The 18,966-nt window shown below is 46.0% G+C and overlaps 1 protein-coding gene across 3 annotated transcripts in view; it reads left to right on the top strand.

Annotated features, from left to right (window-relative positions):
- Positions 1 to 4,276: 4,276 nt before the first annotated feature.
- UHRF2 (ubiquitin like with PHD and ring finger domains 2) overlaps positions 4,277 to 18,966 on the top strand; it is a 91,214-nt gene continuing 76,524 nt past the window's right edge. For all 3 annotated transcript variants that reach the window (XM_074931562.1, XM_074931561.1, XM_074931560.1), the window contains exon 1: positions 4,277 to 4,845. In XM_074931562.1, the coding sequence (XP_074787663.1) occupies positions 4,693 to 4,845 (153 nt within the window). In that variant the 5' untranslated portion in view covers positions 4,277 to 4,692. The remainder of the gene's footprint in view (positions 4,846 to 18,966) is intronic.

Here is an 18,966-nt window from a genome sequence, read left to right as displayed (position 1 = left end):
ATGAAACAGGCCATGTGTAATCCCTCCATAGCAAAGTGCTCTTTCTCATTGGTAACTCCCATGCCAGCAACCTGATCTGCTTTTCTTTACAATGCCAGCTAGACGATATATTTCCAGGTATAGTGTTGTAACAAACTGCTCCTCTTTCATTTTCTTTCTCCAAATCAAAAAATGTCTTCTGTTCTAGGAACTCCATCCTGCTCTTTCCATAAAGTCTCCCTAGCACAAACTGATGCTATTCTCCCTACTGTGGTAAAACATACTCCATTTCAGAATTCTTTCAGATCTTTTTTCCCCATTGCAAAAGACAGACATGTTTTACTACTTGCTTCAACAGAAGGGCTGTATTTGGATTATGAGACTCTATTTCTTTAACGTAGAGCTGGAGTGTAACTAAGATAAAGCTGAAGATGATGGTTTGATTTATGCTTTTTTTTCAGATAGGATATTAAACCACATTCTTACTGTATTCTTCTGTGTTAAATAGTCATTGAATGTTTCAGTGAACCCAAGAAGGCTGGGAGGCCAAAAGATCACAAAAGGTGGTGTGCACTACATCCTTTCTGTAGTCTGAGCCTGCGTTACCACCAACAAACTGAAAACCAAATTCGGAATTTGTGTAAATGGCAATTCGGTGACATGCTGTGACAGCAGCAGTGAAGAAGGTTGTGTGGCATCACAAGAGCAGAGATAGATTAGCAAGGAGGAGGAGGAAAGGAACAGATTTGCAAAATAATTCACAAACTTTTAATTGTTCAGCTGCCTTTGTACATGCTCAATACCCCAAAATCAAGACTTAAGTTCCTCAAAACTACAGTGGGAGTTCTCAGACCTGAAAGTAAAATACAGTAATCTTTGCTAACATGCTGTGTCATAAAAACTGTGCAAGTGGCCTCTACAGATGCCTCTGTATGGATGAAGAAACAGTTATCAGACAACAGCAGGATGAAGAAAGGAAAAATACATGCCAGGAGACAACATCTGAAGGCCTCCCAACAATTCATAGTGATTTTGGATCAAAAACTGGTAAGCTCAGGAGTCTGAGGAGCTGATGAACCTGTCCAAGGCCTCCAGCACCCACTGGCACCCACGGCAGGTGGTGTAACCCACAACACATCCAAAAAGGCAGCAGCTGCTATAGGTGGGCAAAGGCTACAGGGCAGTATATATAAGCACACCTGCTGAAATGGAAGACCCCATATGTGACCGTGTACAGCTGCCTAGAAGCCTCTGGAGTGTGGGTATGAGCCCCTGTCCCTGAGTGAACTGCTGGGGTTGGCCCTTCTGCTGCTGCTCCAGCCGGGCGACCACGCATGTGTGCACTGCGTGAGGCAGTAACTGCATATACAGTGCAAACAGTTATCTGCAATGAATAACAGCCTAATTAATAAGCAGTGTTCTAATAACCATAGATTGTGATCTGTTTTTTCCCCTGATCCCTGTGATCAGTTTATCCCCTGTCAGTGATATTTACAACACCCAGTACAAAAAAGCCACAAAAATACATAGGTGTTACCTGGATCTTGTAAACATGTATTTTAATCCAGTTACCTGAAGTGCTAAGGCTTGGACAACCAGTCCAAGCCAGAGTTGACCTATAGATGAATCCTGTATATTTTATAACTTAAAGCCATTGTGCTAGTAGGTATTGTACTAAGTTGTAAGAACCCACTTATGCTGATGTAAAAAGTGCTAAAGCATTGAAATACTGAAGCCTGAACAGGCTCCAAGCCGAAGCTGCTAACTTAGTGTGTAATCATGAACAAAGTATGTAAACTCGCTAGTGAAAGATGCAGTTTAGACAAAATATAATCATTAGTGAGGAGAGAATGTCTCCACCTTCCCTTGTTTAGCCTTGTTCAAGGCTGAGAACCCAAGGATCTGGCCTTGTTAGAAACTCCCTTGGTTTCCCCCCCTGAACCCTGGCCAGGCTTTGGGTGGAATCCAACAGAAGAATAAAACGAGAAATTTTCCGCTCAAAACAAAGGTGCCAGCTCTTCTGGCCTGTCGATCTCTGGTCTACAGTGCTGGGCCGGTTTGCAGCGACTTTGGCAGCCTCACCTACGGGTGGAGGCACCGCGTAGGATTTCCCCCTTGCCGGGACAGGCTCTGCAAAGCCTCGCTGTGACCGGGGCTGCCCAGCCACTGCGGGGCTGGGTGATGGTAATATATGCAAGTGGTGATGTATTTTTCTTAATCTCCATTCTCTCTCTCGTGTAGTAATGATTTGATACATTACCCTGTATTCTCCTGTTTGTTGCTTTAAGTGCACTATTCTGCTTTTTCTTACTGCATGTTTCTGTATTACACTGTTACATTACTTGGTTATCACGAGTAAAATACGCCTACTCTTTTCACTCTGGTGTCTGAGTTTAATTGGTATCCTTAATCAGCAAAACACTGCCAAAGACAGCAAAGGTTAGACAACAAAGCTGCTCAGAATCCCTCCCAAAGGCATCCATTATTGCATCTCCTGGTTTTCTAGTGAGCCTTGTATCAGATACATTTTTATAGTATTTTACCACTATCTATGTGTACTGTTTTTGGATGGGATGGAGTGAATTTTCTTCGAAGTCGCTGGTTCGGTGTTTTGGATTTGTGAACAATATGATGTTGAACACAGGGATGTTTTAGCTATTGCTGAACAGTGCTTACACAGGATCAGGAATGTTTCAGTTTTTCACACCGCCTTGCCAGCAACTAGGTTGGGGGTGTGCAAGAAGCTGGAAAGGGACCCAGCTGGGACAGGTGATCCTACTGATATCCCAGGCCATACAATGTCATGCTCAGCAAAACAAGCTGTGGGAAGAAGAAGGAAGGGTGGGACATTAGGAGTTACGGTGCTTGTTTTCCGAAGTAACGTTTATATGTGATGAAGCTCTCGTTTCCTGGAAATGGCTAACCATCTGCCAGATGATGCAAAGTACTGAATCAATTCCTTATTTTCCTTTGCTTGAGCACACAGCTTTCGATTTACCTGTTAAACCGTCTTTATCTTGACCCACAGCTTCTCACTTTGCCCTTCTGATTCTCTTCTCCATCCTGCTGTGAGGAAGTGACCAAGTGGCTGTGTGGGATTGTGGGAATACAATGGAAGATCGGCAAGGAGGACTGCAAAGACGCTCAAGTGACTTGCAGCTGGGGCGCCGATAAAAAAACATGTATCACACTAATTGTTTAGGTCTGTGTGCTTGATGGGTAGAATGTCTGCGCTTAGATAACACAGGCCTGTGAGAGACTCAGAGGCACCTTATTGAACATCCTTGAGATTCCTTCCTGGATGTGGGAAAGATCAAAGTGCAGTGGCAGTGGAAAAGTACGCCTGTGAAAACCCCGGATATATACAGCCAAAAGCAGTCGGCCCAAGATCTGTTCTTGCTCCTCCTTTTCCTGAGTAGCAAGGCCCGAGCTCTGCTGTGCCTGCATCCCCGCTTGTGTGCCTCTGCCCGAGTGTTGCTGCAGAGATCCCTCGGGTCGTGAGGTAACGAGAATAAATTTACTCTTTGCATTTCATCCGTGAATTTGTGGTTGTTCCTGCATCCTGCCTGTGCCAGCTCACACAGGGGCTCAGCTGCATACCAGGGCTAGCCCACAACAACGTGGTAAACCCACGTTGTTCTGATGTCAATTTGCAGAATTACCCAATCTAGAAAAATATAGAAAGACACACCCACATTGGATTTGAAGTACAAGCGAGGCTTGCCTTCCCTTGTCTCGCCCCATGTTTTCGTCTATCTAATACAACAGGCGCAGCCAGACTTAACCGGTATTTTTTGGTTAGAGCTAAATCTGGCTGGGCCGAGATGTTTTGTCTTCGGAAGTGCCAGCGTCTGGGCTTCACTGGCGGACACGGCTCTCCCGGCCGCCTAGGGATGCTCGGCCGTTCCGACGGCTGCCAGCCGGCGGGCCGGGCTAGGCCGCAGGCCCTGCGGGCCGCGAGGCCCGGGAGCCCGCCCCGCGCGGGGGCCGGGGACACGGTCCCGCCCGGCCGCCATGGAAACGGCAACGGCCGCTGACCCGCGCGCGCCAAGCCCTCCCCGCCGGCCTCGCGCCACCCGCCGGCCGAGGACGCCGCGGGGGGCGGGGCCGGTCCCGGGGGCGGGGCCGTGCGCCGCCCGACTGCGGCGCGCGGGCGGCCGGGCCGAGCGCAGCGGGAGGGGGCGTGGTGCCGCCCGCCCGCGCCCGCCCGCGCCCCCGCCCCGGTGTTGTTGTCTCATACGGCCGAGGCCGGCGGCTCTCGCGAGATCGGCGTTGGCGCCGTGACCTCCATGTGAGAGCGGCGGCGCCTGGTAAACACTCCTCGGGGTCGGGAGATGGCTCCCGGCGGCGCCCGTTAGACCTGGCCGCGGTGGCTCCCGCCAGACTCCGCCTCGCCTTGTGCTGCCGCGGGGAGGCCCGCGGCGCGGGCGATCGGGAAGCGGCGGGGGATCGGCTCGGGTCTCCTTCCCTCTCCGCGCCCCTCCGAGCGAGGACGGCGGCCCGCCGGGCGGGGAGGGCTCGCGCCTGTTCCGCGGGATTTGAAAATCCTGCCCCGCTGAGCCGAACAAAGAGCGGGGGAAGCGCCCGGCCCCCTCCCCTTCTTCCTCGTACGCCGCAGACGCGCACCCGGGGAGCGGACCGCTTTCCCACCCCCTGCCCCAGATCTCCCCCCCCCTCCCCGCGGCTGGCGGAGCCACTGGGAGGGCGCGCACCATGTGGATCCAAGTCCGAACCATAGACGGCACCGAGACGCAGACCATCGACGACCTGAGCCGCCTCACTAAGATCGAGTGCCTGCGGGAGAAGATCCAGGAGACCTTTCGCGTAAGCCCCGACCGCCAGCGCCTCTTCTACCGGGGCAAGCAGGTGAGGCGGAAACGCCCCGACCTGGGTGGTGGCGGGCGGGGGCTTTCCCGTCGCCCGCCCCGCGCGTCCCCTCTCGAGCTCGGCTCTTTGTGTGGCCCTGCGCGGAGGTCCTCATCCCCACCCATGTGTCGTCCCCTGCCTCCGGCTTTTGTTTACTCCCGTCCCGTCGGGCCTAGAGGGAGGCGGGGGGCCCGAGGGAGCCAAGGCGTCAGGCGCTGGGAGCCGGCTCCCTCCTGTCCCCCCTCTTCCCCGACGGCGAGCGGGTGCCGGAGAGGCCCCTTTGTGTGTTTATTTTCCCACCTGAACCGCGGGAGGCTCCTCCCCCAGCCCCTGCCTTTATCGCAGCGAAGTGACAGGGCGGCCGGAGGGCTGCCAGGGGGAGGGAGCCCCTCCGCTCTCGCCCTCCCCCGCAGGCCCCGCCGGCGGAGCGCCCGGACCGCGCATCGCCCGCCGAGCCGCGGCGGCCGCCGCCCCGGCCGGACAGGGGCAGAGCCTGTGGCGCGGCGGTACGGCGGGCCGTGTCCGCGGCGGAACGCCGCCCCGCGGCCCGCACGTGGCGGGGGGGGCTGGCGGGGGGGGGGGGGGCGGCGCGAAGTGCGATGTCCCGTCAGGACCCGCTGCGGGGCCGGTACGGCGCGCCCCTCCCCCGGCGTCCGGCGACGCGCCGCGGAGTAACGGTTCTGGGGGCCGCCGGCTGCGAACCCGTCCCACCCGCCCCGGCGGCGCTCGGCCCGGCGGGCTCCCGCGTGGGCGCGGCGGCGGCGCGGGGTTAGTTTGCGCGGGCAGGGCTCGTGCGCGCTGTTCCCCCGGCGCGGGGAGCGGCGTGTCACGGCGGCGGGGGCTGCGGGCAGCCCCGGGGGGCGCTTCATCCGGAGCGGAGCCCGGCGTTACGCTTTCTGTGAGCGGGTGCTTCCCCTCCGGTGCCGGGTAGGTCTCGATCCGAATAGGTTTCCTCAGGCTGTGCCTTTGTTGCTGGAGGGGGTAACCTTTCAGGCTGCGTGGCACGAACTATGAGGTGTACTCAGTGCTCGAGTGGTTAAGCCAGGCAGAACTGTTACCTGACTGCGAGGGTGTCGGATGTGTGGTGTATTTCGGCGAGCGTGGCACTTCAGATTCACCTTACAACAGATGAGTGTTGCAGTGTTCACCTACACGGAGTAACGCAAGGCGCTAACATTTCTGCCTCAAAAGAGATGAAGTGTGTATCTTTCCAAGAAAGGGGAAAAAAGTAACAAATAGAAATGTAACTATGACTAGGAGGTAAGTATTAGTGGCTAGATGCTAAGCCTAGATTGTGAACCCATTAGCAAACTAGGAGACTTTCGTGTTCTACAGATTGGTGACAGTGAGAGTTTGTGAGGATGCGTCTGCCAAGTCAATTACCATCTCATGTTTCTCTGAAGGGACCAAATCAAGGAACATCAGTCTTGAAGTTGTGTGTGACCTGTTTAGCTTTGTGCTGTGCCAGCACGCCTCTTCTTTCAGTGGAGAGCTTGATGTGAGGCGCAAGGCTTACACCAGCAACAGGGGAGATCAGCCTGTAATGAGTTGTGCTTTTCTACGTAGTCTATCAGTGGCCAGACCAATCAGCTTCAGCACTTTAGTGAGCAGATTTCTTGCTTAAGAAAGCAGAATAGGGAAATACTATAGCAGAAATTGCCTACGTGAGCAGCATTTGTGAGCTTAGTGCTTAGTTTATCCAGTTTAGGATACAGTTGGGATCGTGTTCAGTGAAGAGTTAAGGAGTTCTCTTTTATAGCTTCACTCACCATTTATGTCCGTTTTCTTGCAATTACTATAATTAATTCTGAAGTATCCATGATGGTTATGGATTGCTTCTCCAATCCCATGGTGGTAGTAAGTAGAAAAAAGGTTGGAAGGATTGCTCTTGCACAAGTAAAACTGGATGTTGAGACGCATGAGCAGAGGAAACTGTAAACAACTTCAGCTCTCTCAGGGCTGTGCTAAAGAATAAAAAAGGGCATCTCAGTTAAATGTGAAGTGAATAGAAAGCAGTATACTGAGGTGGAAACACGTATTCCTGCATGTGTTGGAAGAACCGTTATCTAGTGCAAACTCTTCCTATATTCACTCAGTATGGTTAAATCTCTACAGTCTGCTAGTAGAGCTGTGATCTTGCTACTGAGCACTGGTTACTGTTGTCTTTCTGGGACCTTCTAGAAATGTGTGGACCTTGCCAGTGGTGTGTACCAGAAGACTGGCTAAATAACCTCCTTTTTTCTAAAAATGGGAGTTGTTTGAAGTTGTAAGGATACAGACACCAGAGTCACCATTTATGGACTGAATTTCAACAACTTGATGTTCTTAGCTTGCCACAGAGAACAGCTTCAACTAAAATTTTGATCTAGAGCCATTATTCTGCTGTTCTGTAGGAGTGTCCATGCTCAGTTATTGTAGTTGATATGGTATACTGTTATTTGCTCTTGTCTGATCTTCAAACACAGATGCAGGATGTTAAGTGGGCAATACTTCACCCTCCTGTTCTTGAGGGTTAAAATACCCTAGAATTACTGATGAAAACCTAGTGTTGTGATTAATGTAGTACTTTATTACTATTTTTTTCTTGCAAAACCAGGAAAAGCGCTACTCGTTTGAACAGACTGGTTTCTGGTTTTTAACTCTTACTGCCTGGAGGACCTACCATTCACACACGGCACTGAAGACTGAGCACAGTAGTATTGCTCTGTAACTTGGTCTTGTCTGTGAGGACATCCTCGACTCTGGGATCCACATTTCTGCAGAGCTGAATTATTGTCTATCAGCCAGAGAAGTCATTCTGTAGGTTGAGGCAGAACTTTATGAGGAAAGAGAATAGTAGCGTATGCATAGTTCCTTAATGTGGTGCAGTAACTGAGTCTGCAGTTAGCCAGAGAAGTCTACTGAAAATAGAAGCCTGCAGTGATCTCTTTTAATTTCCTTGTTGAAGACGTTCGATTGTTGGCTGGAAGGAGTTTCTTGGAGGGACATAAATATTTCCTTTTGCTGGTATAAATTGTATCTTAACCTTGCTCCACCATAGACTACTCCCATCTAGTGCTTTATCTCCCTTGTTACCTGTTAACTCTGAGTAAACTCAGAAATTACAATGCATTGTGTGGAGTTCCTCTAAAATTCAGAAATGCAAGACAAGACCGTCTGTCTTCTGGCAGCATACTCTCTGTCCTAATTGGAAAACCTGTATAGCACTTCTTGATGAGGAGTTCTCAATTTCATTCATGAAAGTGAAGGAGATACTGCAGAAGACAAATTCTTGGCATCTTGACCTACCAGAGTAGATTTTCTACAGGACCAAGCTATAGTCATTGTGGGGTTTCTAGCTTTCAGTTACAATGTTGGAGAAATTGAGCAGTAAAAATACATTGAAGTTTATTGAAGTTTGAAAACTTGCCAGATATCTTAAGCTTGTCTGGAAGACTGTAGGGGTATTAATACCTACTTACATTTCTGTCATCGTTTAAACCTGGTTGGCAGCCAAACACTGCGCAGCCCCTCACTCACCAGTTCCCCCTCAGGAATGGAAAGGAGAACATAAAGCAGAAGGGTTAGGAATTGAGACAAGAACAGGGAGGAATGACTCACCCATTATGATCATGAGCAAAAGACAGGCCCCTTAGGGGAGGGAAAGAACATTAATTTAATTCAAACATTAACAGCAACAACATTTAACAGAGTAGGATAGCGAGAAGTATAACCACATCTTAAAAATACCTTCCCCCACGCCTCCTTTCTTCCCAGGCTCTGCTTTGCTCCCAATTTCTTTACGTCCTCCCCTCAGTGGTGCAGGAGGGCAGAGAATGGGGGTTTGTGATCAGTTCCATTGTCTCTACCGTTCTTTCCTCCTTAGGAGGAGGATGCTTCACGCTCTTTCCCTGCTCCAATGTGGGATCCCTCTCATGGGAGACAGTCCTTTACAAACTTTGTTCGGTATGAGTCCTTCCCATGGGCTGCAACTCTTCTTGTGCTGCTCCAGTGTGGAACTGAACTACAACAGTGGGGGCTTACTGGCTTTCTTTGGGTGAAGCCACCTGTTCCACAGGCTGCAGGTGGCCATCTGCTCCACCATGGACCTCTGTGGGCTGCAGTGGGTGAGTGACCCTGCCCTTTTCACTGTGAGCTCCAGGGGAGTCTGCTCTGGTGCACCTCCCCTGCCTCCTGCTTTCTTCCACTGACCTTGGTGTTTGCAGAGGTGTGGCAACTCCTCCTCACAACTCCCACTTCTTCCAGGTTCTCCTTCTTAAATATGTCATCACGGAAGCACGGCCACCATGGTTGATTGCTTCAGCCTTGGCCAGGGGTGGATCTGACTTGGAGCTGGGGGAGCTTCCAGAAGCTTTTCATGAGAGCCACCTCTATAGCCCCCTCCCCTGCTACCAAAAACCCAGCCACACACGCAAACCCAACACAATTTTACATAGAACTAAATGTGCACACTGTTGTATGTAGAAGTCTTGCGTTGCCATCTTTCATCATCCTCTCCCATCCTGTTGGAATTTGAATTCAGTGAAAGCTTGTAAGTGGCTATTGTTACTAAAGAAACCATCATGTCAAGTGGCTTTTCCATAATGCTTACCGGGGTCAGGGAAGAAGGACATTGGAGCCCAAGCATTTCTGTTAGACATTCTGGTATATGTAAGAGGCAGTGACTGAAGTTGCTTTTGAAGTCATTAATGTTGTTAGTGAGGAAGACACTACAAACCTGTTCCATGGGAGACTGAAGTTGACAGATGGAAATGAGAGTATTGAAGCCATTTTATTTTCTTGGTGGGAAAGTTGGTGCAAATCAGGCTTACTTCACTAGAAGAAATTCAACTCTCCTTTTGTAAACAAAAAAGTATGGTAGTATGCATTCTGTTACTTAGCTGTGCAAGTTGACAAATACACTTTGTCAGGCCCATGCTGTAATGCCAAAGTGTTTAAAGTTTTGTTTCTGCAAATTGAGCTGAAACAGTTGAGGGATGGGAGTAGAGCTTTAGTTTTGCACGAGAGCATCCTTCTGATAAAGTAGCTTCAGTGAAACACAGTTAGAAATCTGGAATAGAACATGCCTTAGTTTACTTGCAGTCTTTCTTATATAAGACCTCTTCTAACTTCTGCAGACTTGGACTGGCACGTGAGCAGTGGATAGAATCTGGTGTGAGTTTAAGCTTCTAAGTTTCAGGTTTGTAAACTATATGTTTAAGGGCTTCTTAAATAGTTGAAGCTTGGATGAATTTCCAGAAGGATAGAAAAGCATTATCTGTGGAGTCTTTCCCAGAAGAATGGGAGTGTTAAACCTGTTCCTAAAACAATCAAGTTTAACACACTCTCTTCCCAGCTTTATTTTGTTTGAAAAAATTGTAATAATTTTCAGCTGAAGCTGTCCAAACCCCATCTGCTTCAGGCAGAAACTGTGTGTGAGAAATGTTCAACTGGAACAGTCAAGTTTTATATTTTGGAGAAATAGTTTGAAGATGTCTTGGAAGGGATGAAGCTGGTGGCAGGTAGCTCTGTAGCTTGGTGAGAGAGTCATCTGGAGTCTTCAGGATAGATATGAGATTGCGTTCAAAAAGTCCTGAAACATTCATGGAGTATACTTTGAATTTATCTGGTGGTAGGTTTGATAGCCCTATTAGCAAGTATTTTATATGATTGCAGAAGTTGTTTACAGAAATAATCTTGTTAAATTTTTAAGGTAAAGCTATTAATGGGACTTACCATTCCTTGGTACCATTACCTTTGTTATTCAGAGCACCTAAACAAACTGAAGGAAAAAAGCTGAAGCATGTGTGAAAATGGAATACTTTGTATTGTATTGTATATATGACTTACTAGGAAGCTGCAAAAACATTGTAACAACCTGTAAGAAATTGCAGACAGGTTTAAGGTTGTATTTTGTGGCATGTATATTTATTCAGGTAATCTAGTTAGGATAGTTTACTACTTAAACTTTTTAAATTTATCTGGAAGCTCTTGGAAACTGAATTTCTTTTTATATTAAAAATAACACTCCACAAACCCTTAGATTCAGAATACACCTGATATATGGCCTACACTGACAACTAGCTGATGAGAATTTCCAGTGATGAAATGTGATCTAATGTTGATGGAAGTTATCAGATGATTCTTTAAAAGCTGTTAACTGATCATTTAACTGTTAAGTTATGTTTAAATGACTGCCTGGATATACTTGGCAATTGTATGTATTTATTTTTTTAGACTTCTCTTGTTGATTGTAGAAGGTTCAGATAATAACCAATTCTTCATTGCAGGTACTCTTACAAGCTGCAGATAGTCATTTGCTCTCCCTGGCACTACTGTTGCTGAACTTTAGTTGCCTGTGCTATAGAAATTCATACCATGATACAGGAGGTACTTGACCACTCATCTAATCAGCACAGAGATGGATGAGCTTCTAAGGATTTCAACGCAGCTTTATATTTTGACAATTTTTTTTCCTTTACAAAAGTATCAGGTAATCCTAAATATCAGTGAGAAGACACCTAACTGCTGTTTACCTAATTAGAAGACTCTTGAGAACTGCAAAAGAAGAGAAACCTTGCTGCTTGAACTTCATCTTCCAGCTAGAATTTAATGAGCAAATGCTTCTTTAAGGGGATTTAGAGGTGCATCTGAGAAGAAAATATCATATCTAAATTAACATACAGTTTTTTCCTGTGTCTCACCCAGTGAAAAAGGAAGAAATAATCTTCAAAACCTGAACTTCTTATTAAGAAGTTTAACTTGGAAGAGGTGCAGACTTGAACCCTGTAGAAGTCATTGGTTGAGACTGAGAATGGCTACTTTCACTTTGATCTTCTGATTAAGTCAAGAAGTCTTTTCCTACAGCTCTTGACTTTCAGCTGTTTTCATGTTGGCACTGATCTTGTACGCTGAAATATTCTTTTGATTATAGTTAGTCCAGATGAAAAGTAAAATGAATTGGTACCACCTGTACACTCTGCAAATAATTTTATAATAATGGTATAAAAACCACTGTTTTGTTGGAGAATTTGGCCTTAAAATACAGGCTTCTGTACTTAATTTTTACCTACAGAACTTCAGGAAAAGTGTGAACTTCAACTTAGAGAAAGCTAGTCTTGTTGATTGAGTACAAAGATGACTAATGTACGTTTGTCATGGTGTTTGTACTGAGATGGATGTGTAATTAGTGTCAGCAATGAAATTTTTTAATTTCTTCTTAGGTTTTGTGGCTTTGTGTAGCATTCCAGACTTGCTCTTTGTGTGGAGAGTTGAAGCACAGCATATTCATGCTGTGCTACGATTGAACTCATTGGTTGTCATTATAATTGTAGAAAAGCCTTTCTTAGAAGCTGGAAGCTGCCATAATTCTTCCTTGTCTAAGACTGCCTGTATTCTGTTCTGGAGGAATATGTATCTAGAGTCTGTCAGAGAACTTCCTTGGACAGATGTTTCACCTGCTCATGTTCCATTATGATTTCATGGCTCCGAAGAGCACTAAGATGGAGCAGTTATTTTTGTCTTTTTTATTGGTGAGTTAATTCTTCTTGAAATGAGGGAATGATCCGCCATTTGCCTCTGCTTATTTTTAACATCAAGCTGTGAAGTCAAACCATTAAGAAATAAAAAGTTAACATAAATCTTGGAGAACAGATTGTCAATGCTAGGGCTTTTAATGAAATTGTGTGAAGGGCTTCTAGAGGTAAACAAGAAACATGTTTGTAAAGTCTCGATCTGTTTCTATTTGGGCTTTGCTTTCATTGAGGAGCTTGTTGTAGAGTGAAGAATGAAAAGCACTGGTAAGTGTGACCTAGGATTTCTTTGCTGTTTCTCTCCAAGCAAGATTGGAGTTATTTCCCATTTAGGAAAGTATATCTTTGTTATTCTTTGTTAGTCTTTGTATGAGACTGATTAGTGTTGCTGATTGATTTCTGTTAGAATCTTGGTTAAAAAGGCCAGCAGCCATAAGGAAGGGAGAGTTAGGAGAAAACATTCAGGAGTGCCAGGGTGAAGACAATATCAACAGGGTGTCTTTTTGCATATACATTGTGCAGTGATAAACCTTTTTGAAAGTGTGGAGATGGCATAGTCAAGCCGGCACGTCAGAAACATTCTTCTGTAGATATGTGAGAAGGAACTACTAAACCTCATGAATGTGCAGTCTTTGCTTAAAAACGTTTGGATGTGGTTGCTTGTCTTTTTATCCTCCAACTATAATGGATTGTCTGAGTGCAGTTTCATTGTGCAGAGCCAGGAGTATCTTTTTGGATGTCCAACAGTTACTGTTGCCTCACTCATCACTGATGGCAGCAGAACTGTCCCATGTGCAAGAAGATGGGATGTTTTAGTAGAGTGATCTCCAGACAGAATGTGTTTTGACAGAGCAGCCTGTATGGGAGCTGCAACAAGTACTGTTGAAACTAGAGTTGCTTGAGGAGGAGGAGATGGGTCTCCTGGAGTTGCAAGCACTTCAAGAGATTACACAGTAAACATTACAGTTCATATAAAGACAGAAACTTTTATATGGTTGGCTACTAAATGCCCTTTTAGCTTTTGTCTCTCTTGCAACTGAGACAACTATACTTCGTGGGGAAGGAGTTCTAGTACACAGTCATTGTAAAAACCCGACCATATGCTTGCTACTCTGGATGTGATGTGGTTAATACATGGATTTAAACATCCCAGAATCTGAAGCATTGTTTTCAGATACCAGATAATGTAGGTGTAGGCTACAGTTTTTCACATAGAATAAAAAAAATACTGTTCAGGTTCTCTTTCAGCTTTGAAAGTATAAGCAAACTGAGCACACTCTGTGAATGGCAGAAGCCCATAAACTGTTTAATGTTGTGTAGCAAAGATCATTGACGTTTTCTTGACCAGGCTTGTTTCCATTGGCCCAAAACTCACTTTTACATACTTAAAGGCTGATTTTTGAATTTTTAGGCTTTTTATTACTAGATCCTGGTTGGAGGTGTGTTTGCTTCTGTAGAAATATACAATTTACAATTCCAACAACCTTCTTGCTGGCAGAAAAAGTTGTGTTTGTATATCAGTCTTGAGATGAAGAATACCAGAAATTCTAGAAATCCACTTTGCTTTCAATCAGTACCCTTCTGGAAGTTGCAGGTTCTTAATTTCTTCAGACTGTATTACCCTCTGGATAACTCCTGTACACAACTCTTAACTAAGTTTTTCTACTGAACTTGAAGCTCTCCACTCTTAAGCATTTCTTGTTAAAGAAATTTGTAGGGTGCTTGCAATACCTGTGCAGAGTAAAAGATTGATGTCACTTGACTTTTCATCATACTGAGTTCATTTGAGAGCTTTTCTGCGTTTGTTACAGTTTCTTTCAGCTTTATTGCTAGATATAGGCATGCTCTAGTTCTTGGAAAATAAAACCTCTGAAGATGCTCAAAGGCACACTAACGTAAATGATTAAATATCTTGATTGTCAAGTGGAATGGATGGATTAAGGTGACGCAGGAATTTACCCTCTTGGATCAAACTTTAAGATAAAAACGGTAGGTTATGTGATTTCTTGGGAGGTCTCTGTACACACCATATAACTCATAATGAGCTGTGCTTCTGCTAGGACTTGTAGACAAGTTAATGTGATAGTAATTGGTGAATTACTTGTAAGGCATTTTTTTTTCCAGGTAATGCAGTATCATACTGCACCCTGCATGATGATTCATGTTTGTGTAAGTGCAGCTTCTATATGATTTAAAGTCATTTGTGGTTTGATGTTACAAGACAGTTCTTCTAACAGGGATAGTTGGTAGGTATCAATTCCAGTATTGCATTGCTACAGCTACTGTTATGTAGTAGTGTAAGCACAGTGTTGCCTTGCGTTTAAGTATTTATAACCACCTTCTTTAGAAGTATTTGGAAATTGATAGTGTCTGTAGCATGTGATCTGTGAAAATACACTTGAAAAATGTAATCTGTTTCTCTACTTACAGATAGTATAGTTAAAAGAGTTTTAGATACAGGAAATGTAGCTGATCTTTAGTGTCACTTCATTCACAGAATCAACTAGGTTGCGAAGGACCTTGAAGATCATCTAGTCCAACCACTAATGTAACACTGACAGTTCCCAATTACACCAGATCCCTCAGCGCTATGTCAGCCCGACTCTGAAACACCTCCAGGGATGGGGACTCCACCACCTCCCTGGGCAGCCCATTCCAACGCCCAACAACCCCTTCTGGAAAGAAATGCTTCCTAATATCCAGTCTAAACCTTCCCTGGTGCAACTTGAGGCCATTCCCTCTTGTCCTATCGCTTGTTACTTGGTTCAAGAGGCTCATCCCCAGCTCTCTGCACCCTCCTTTCAGGGAGCTGTAGAGGGTGATGAGGTCTCCCCTCAGCCTCCTCTTCTCCAGACTAAACCCCCCCAGTTCCCTCAGCCTCTCCTCGTACGACCTGTGCTCCAGACCCTGCACCAGCTTCGTTGCCCTTCTCTGGACACACTCGAGTCATTCAATGTCCTTTTTGGAGTGAGGGGCCCAAAACTGAACACAGGAATCGAGGTGTGGCCTCCCCAGTGCCAGTACAGGGGTCAGATCCCTTCCCTGTCCCTGCTGGCCACGCTATTGCTGACACAAGCCAGGATGCCATTGGCCTTCTTGGCCCCCTGGGCACACTGCTGGCTCCTGTTCAGCCGGCTGTCAATCAACCCCCCCAGGTCCCTCTCTGACTGGCAGCTCTCCAGCCACTCCTCCCCAAGCCTGTAGCGCTGCTGGGGGTTGTTGTGGCCCAAGGGCAGCCCCCGGCATTTGCCCTTATTGACACTCCCCCAGTTGGCCTCAGCCCATGGCTCCAGCCTGTCCAGGTCTCTCTGCAGAGCCTCCCTGCCCTCGAGCAGATCAACACTCCCACCCAACTTGGGGTCACCTGCAAACTGACTGAGGGTGCACTCGATCCCCTCGTCTAGATCATCAATAAAGATGTTAAACAGGAGTGGCCCCAACACCGAGCCCTGGGGGACACCACTCGTGACCAGCTACCAACTGGATTTAACTCCGTTCACCACAACTCTCTGGGCCCGGACATCCAGACAGTTTTTTACCCAGCAAAGCGTGTGCCCATCCAAGCTGCAAATAGCAAGTTTTGCCAGGAGAATGCTGTGGGAAATGGTGTCAAAGGCCTTACTGAAGTCAAGGTAGACAACATCCACAGCCTTTCTCTCACCCAATAATCGGGTCGCCCTGTTGTAGAAGGAGATCAGGTTTGTCAAGCAGGACCTGCCTTTCACAAACCCATGCTGACTGGGCCTGACCATCTGGTTGTCCCTCATGTGTTGTGTGATGGTACTCAGGGTGAGCTGCTCCATCAGCTTCCCGGGCACCGAATTGAACCTGACAGGCCTGTAATTTCCCGGATCATCCTCCTGACCCTTCTTATATATGAGTGTCACATTGGCCAGTTAATCAGAATTCAGAATACATTCATGAAGCCTTAAAGGCATTTGATGCATGTCAGTCATTAAGAGGAAGAAAAACTGAAAGTGAAATCTGCTGCTGGGGAAACATGCATCTTTTTGTTTAATGACAGTAGGATCAGAAGAGCTAGCAGAATTTCATAAATGAAATTGCCTGTTCAGTTGTTTTTGCTTTAATACATGTTCTAATCGCCCATTAAGAAATCATAACTGACTTGAATGAGATGGTATTTGCCTGATTACTTCTGTTTCTAGTTTGCATGTATAAACTTGTACATGTCAAGTGTCCTTAAATGCTTAGTGAATGATTAAGTAAACATGTAATGTTTCATTGTTTCCGTTTAATACACTGTCTAGGCAAACACATTCTTAGGGAATCTTCTTAGTATCTCTATGCAGCAGAATTGGATGAAGTTGTTTATATATTTATATATTTATATAAGTGACTGTTCTTAGAAGCGAACATACCATAAAGCTGATTGGGGGACTGGTCAGCTCCTGTTCCCACAAATTGCCACACAGTTTTTGATGAAATTTTCTGCCTTTCTGTGTTGAAAATTTAACTTGTCTGTGAGGTTATTTGGGACTCAATTCAGTTAAGCTTTTACGAAATTTGATTACTTATTTCCCAGCAAACACTGCCTTACTAAGAGGTGTGTGTGGGGAGTGGTTGTTTGTGTGTGGTTTTGTTTTTTTGTGGGGTTGGGTTGGTTTGAGGTTAGTTTTATGTGGTTCTTTTGGGTAAGAAATACTGTATTCCAGGATGGATTTAAAATGGTAGTTGTCTGGAGAAAGGAATGTATAACACTTTTTTTCCTACTGCTTGTTAATATCCAGACATAGTGATAGGTCCTGAATTTTCTGCATCGGATACTGCGTTAATAATGCAATTTGAAAAGTCATCTTAGAGTCCCTGGCCAGTGTGGAACAGAGTAGGAGGTATTACTCTTATCTGGCAGGACAGGCACACTGTAAAGTGATGTGCTGCATTTACTAGTAGTCTGCGAGGCTATAGCCTTACTAGCCAAGATCCCATTGTTCTTCTAACATCAGTATAGTGTCAGTAATTCAATAAACAACATCTTCTAGTTATTAACATAGAATCATTCAGGTTGAAAAAGACCCTTGGGATCATTGAGTCCAACCATCAGCCCGACTCTACAAAGTTCTCCCCTACACCATATCCCCCAACATCTCATCTAAACGACCCTTAAACACATCCAGGGATGGTGACTCCACCACCTCCCTGGGCAGCCTATTCCACTCTCTGACCACTCTTTCTGTGAAAATTTTTTTCCTAATGTCCAGTCTAAACCTCCTCTGCTGCAGTTTAAAGCCATTCCCTCTTGTTCTGTCACTAATCACCTGTGAGAAGAGACCAGCACCAACCTCCCTACAATGTCCTTTCTGGTAGTTGTGGAGAGTGATGAGGTCTCCCCTCAGCCTTCTCCTCCTCAAACTGAACAGTCCCAGCTCCTTCAATCGCTCCTCACAGGATTTGTTCTCAGGCCCTTCACCAGCTTCGTTGCCCTCCTCTGCACTCGCTCCAGCACCTCGAGATCTCTCTCGTATTGAGGTGCCCAAAACTGGACACAACACTCCAGGTGTGGCCTCACCAGTGCAGAGCACAGGGGGACTGTCACCTCCCTACTTCTGCTGGTCACACTATTTCTGATACAAGCCAGGATGCCGTTGGCTTTCTTGGCCACCCGGGCACACTGCTGGCTCATGTCCAGCTGCTTGTCAGTGAGAACCCCCAGATCCTTCTCTCCCAGACAGCTCCAGCCACACCTCCCCAAGCCTGTAGCCATGCAGGGGGTTGTTGTGGCCCAAGTGCAGGACCTGGCACTTGGCCTTGTTGAAGCTCATTTCTCTCCTTCATATTCTCTCCTTCTGTTGTGGAATGGAGTTCTTCAGATTGTTTTCAAACTTTGTGACTCCAAGGCTTTGCAGTAATGCTGGATATAGGTATACTGGTAGATATACGCAGTAGTTCTTGTAGATAGCATGTGAACTTGATTTTACTAGAGCTTTTGTGTTTGTCTACCTTGCTCCTGGAAGCATGCAGTGTTGTAGAGGCATTGACTTGATCTAAATTTATATGGCTGCTAATATTTTGGGAATGGATATTTTACTCATGCCATAAACAAGTGCTCCTTCCCTACCACATTGTCAAACATTACATCCTGCCTCATTTGAAGTGTGCTTGTAGTAACCGTATCTCTGTTACTGTGCTTTCACACTTAAGTGTGACATCACTAGTCATAAAATATTCCTGAAAAGAACATGGATTGTAAAAACAAAGCAAAAAAAGTCCACAACTGCTTGGGCAGAGAACAGAATGCTACTTCATTGTGAATTGATACTGTAAAGTAGACAACTTTGCAGTCACCAGTTTATTCTGCTGACCATTTAGTTGATGTTCATCAAAGCTGATTTCTTTGATTCCTATGCAGGAATAGTCTGTGCATGGTAGTGGGTGTGTGCATCGTTAGAGAAGGCAGCTTCTCACTCCAGGCCTATCCCAGGTATGTCTTGCTCTCTGAACATGTTAATAATAATTATTCCTGGACAGATTACTTTTTTAAAGTTGGGTGGTTTTTTTTTCCTCTTTCTCATGCTCATAGGGAGGATTCAGTTATGGATCAAAGATAAAACCTGTTCTGCAGTCATAACTGATGAATAGATCACAAAGACTA

This window comes from Athene noctua, chromosome Z, assembly GCF_965140245.1.
Source record: "Athene noctua chromosome Z, bAthNoc1.hap1.1, whole genome shotgun sequence".
Classification (NCBI taxonomy): Eukaryota; Metazoa; Chordata; class Aves; order Strigiformes; family Strigidae; genus Athene; species Athene noctua.
This window is presented reverse-complemented; position numbering and strand designations above follow the sequence as displayed.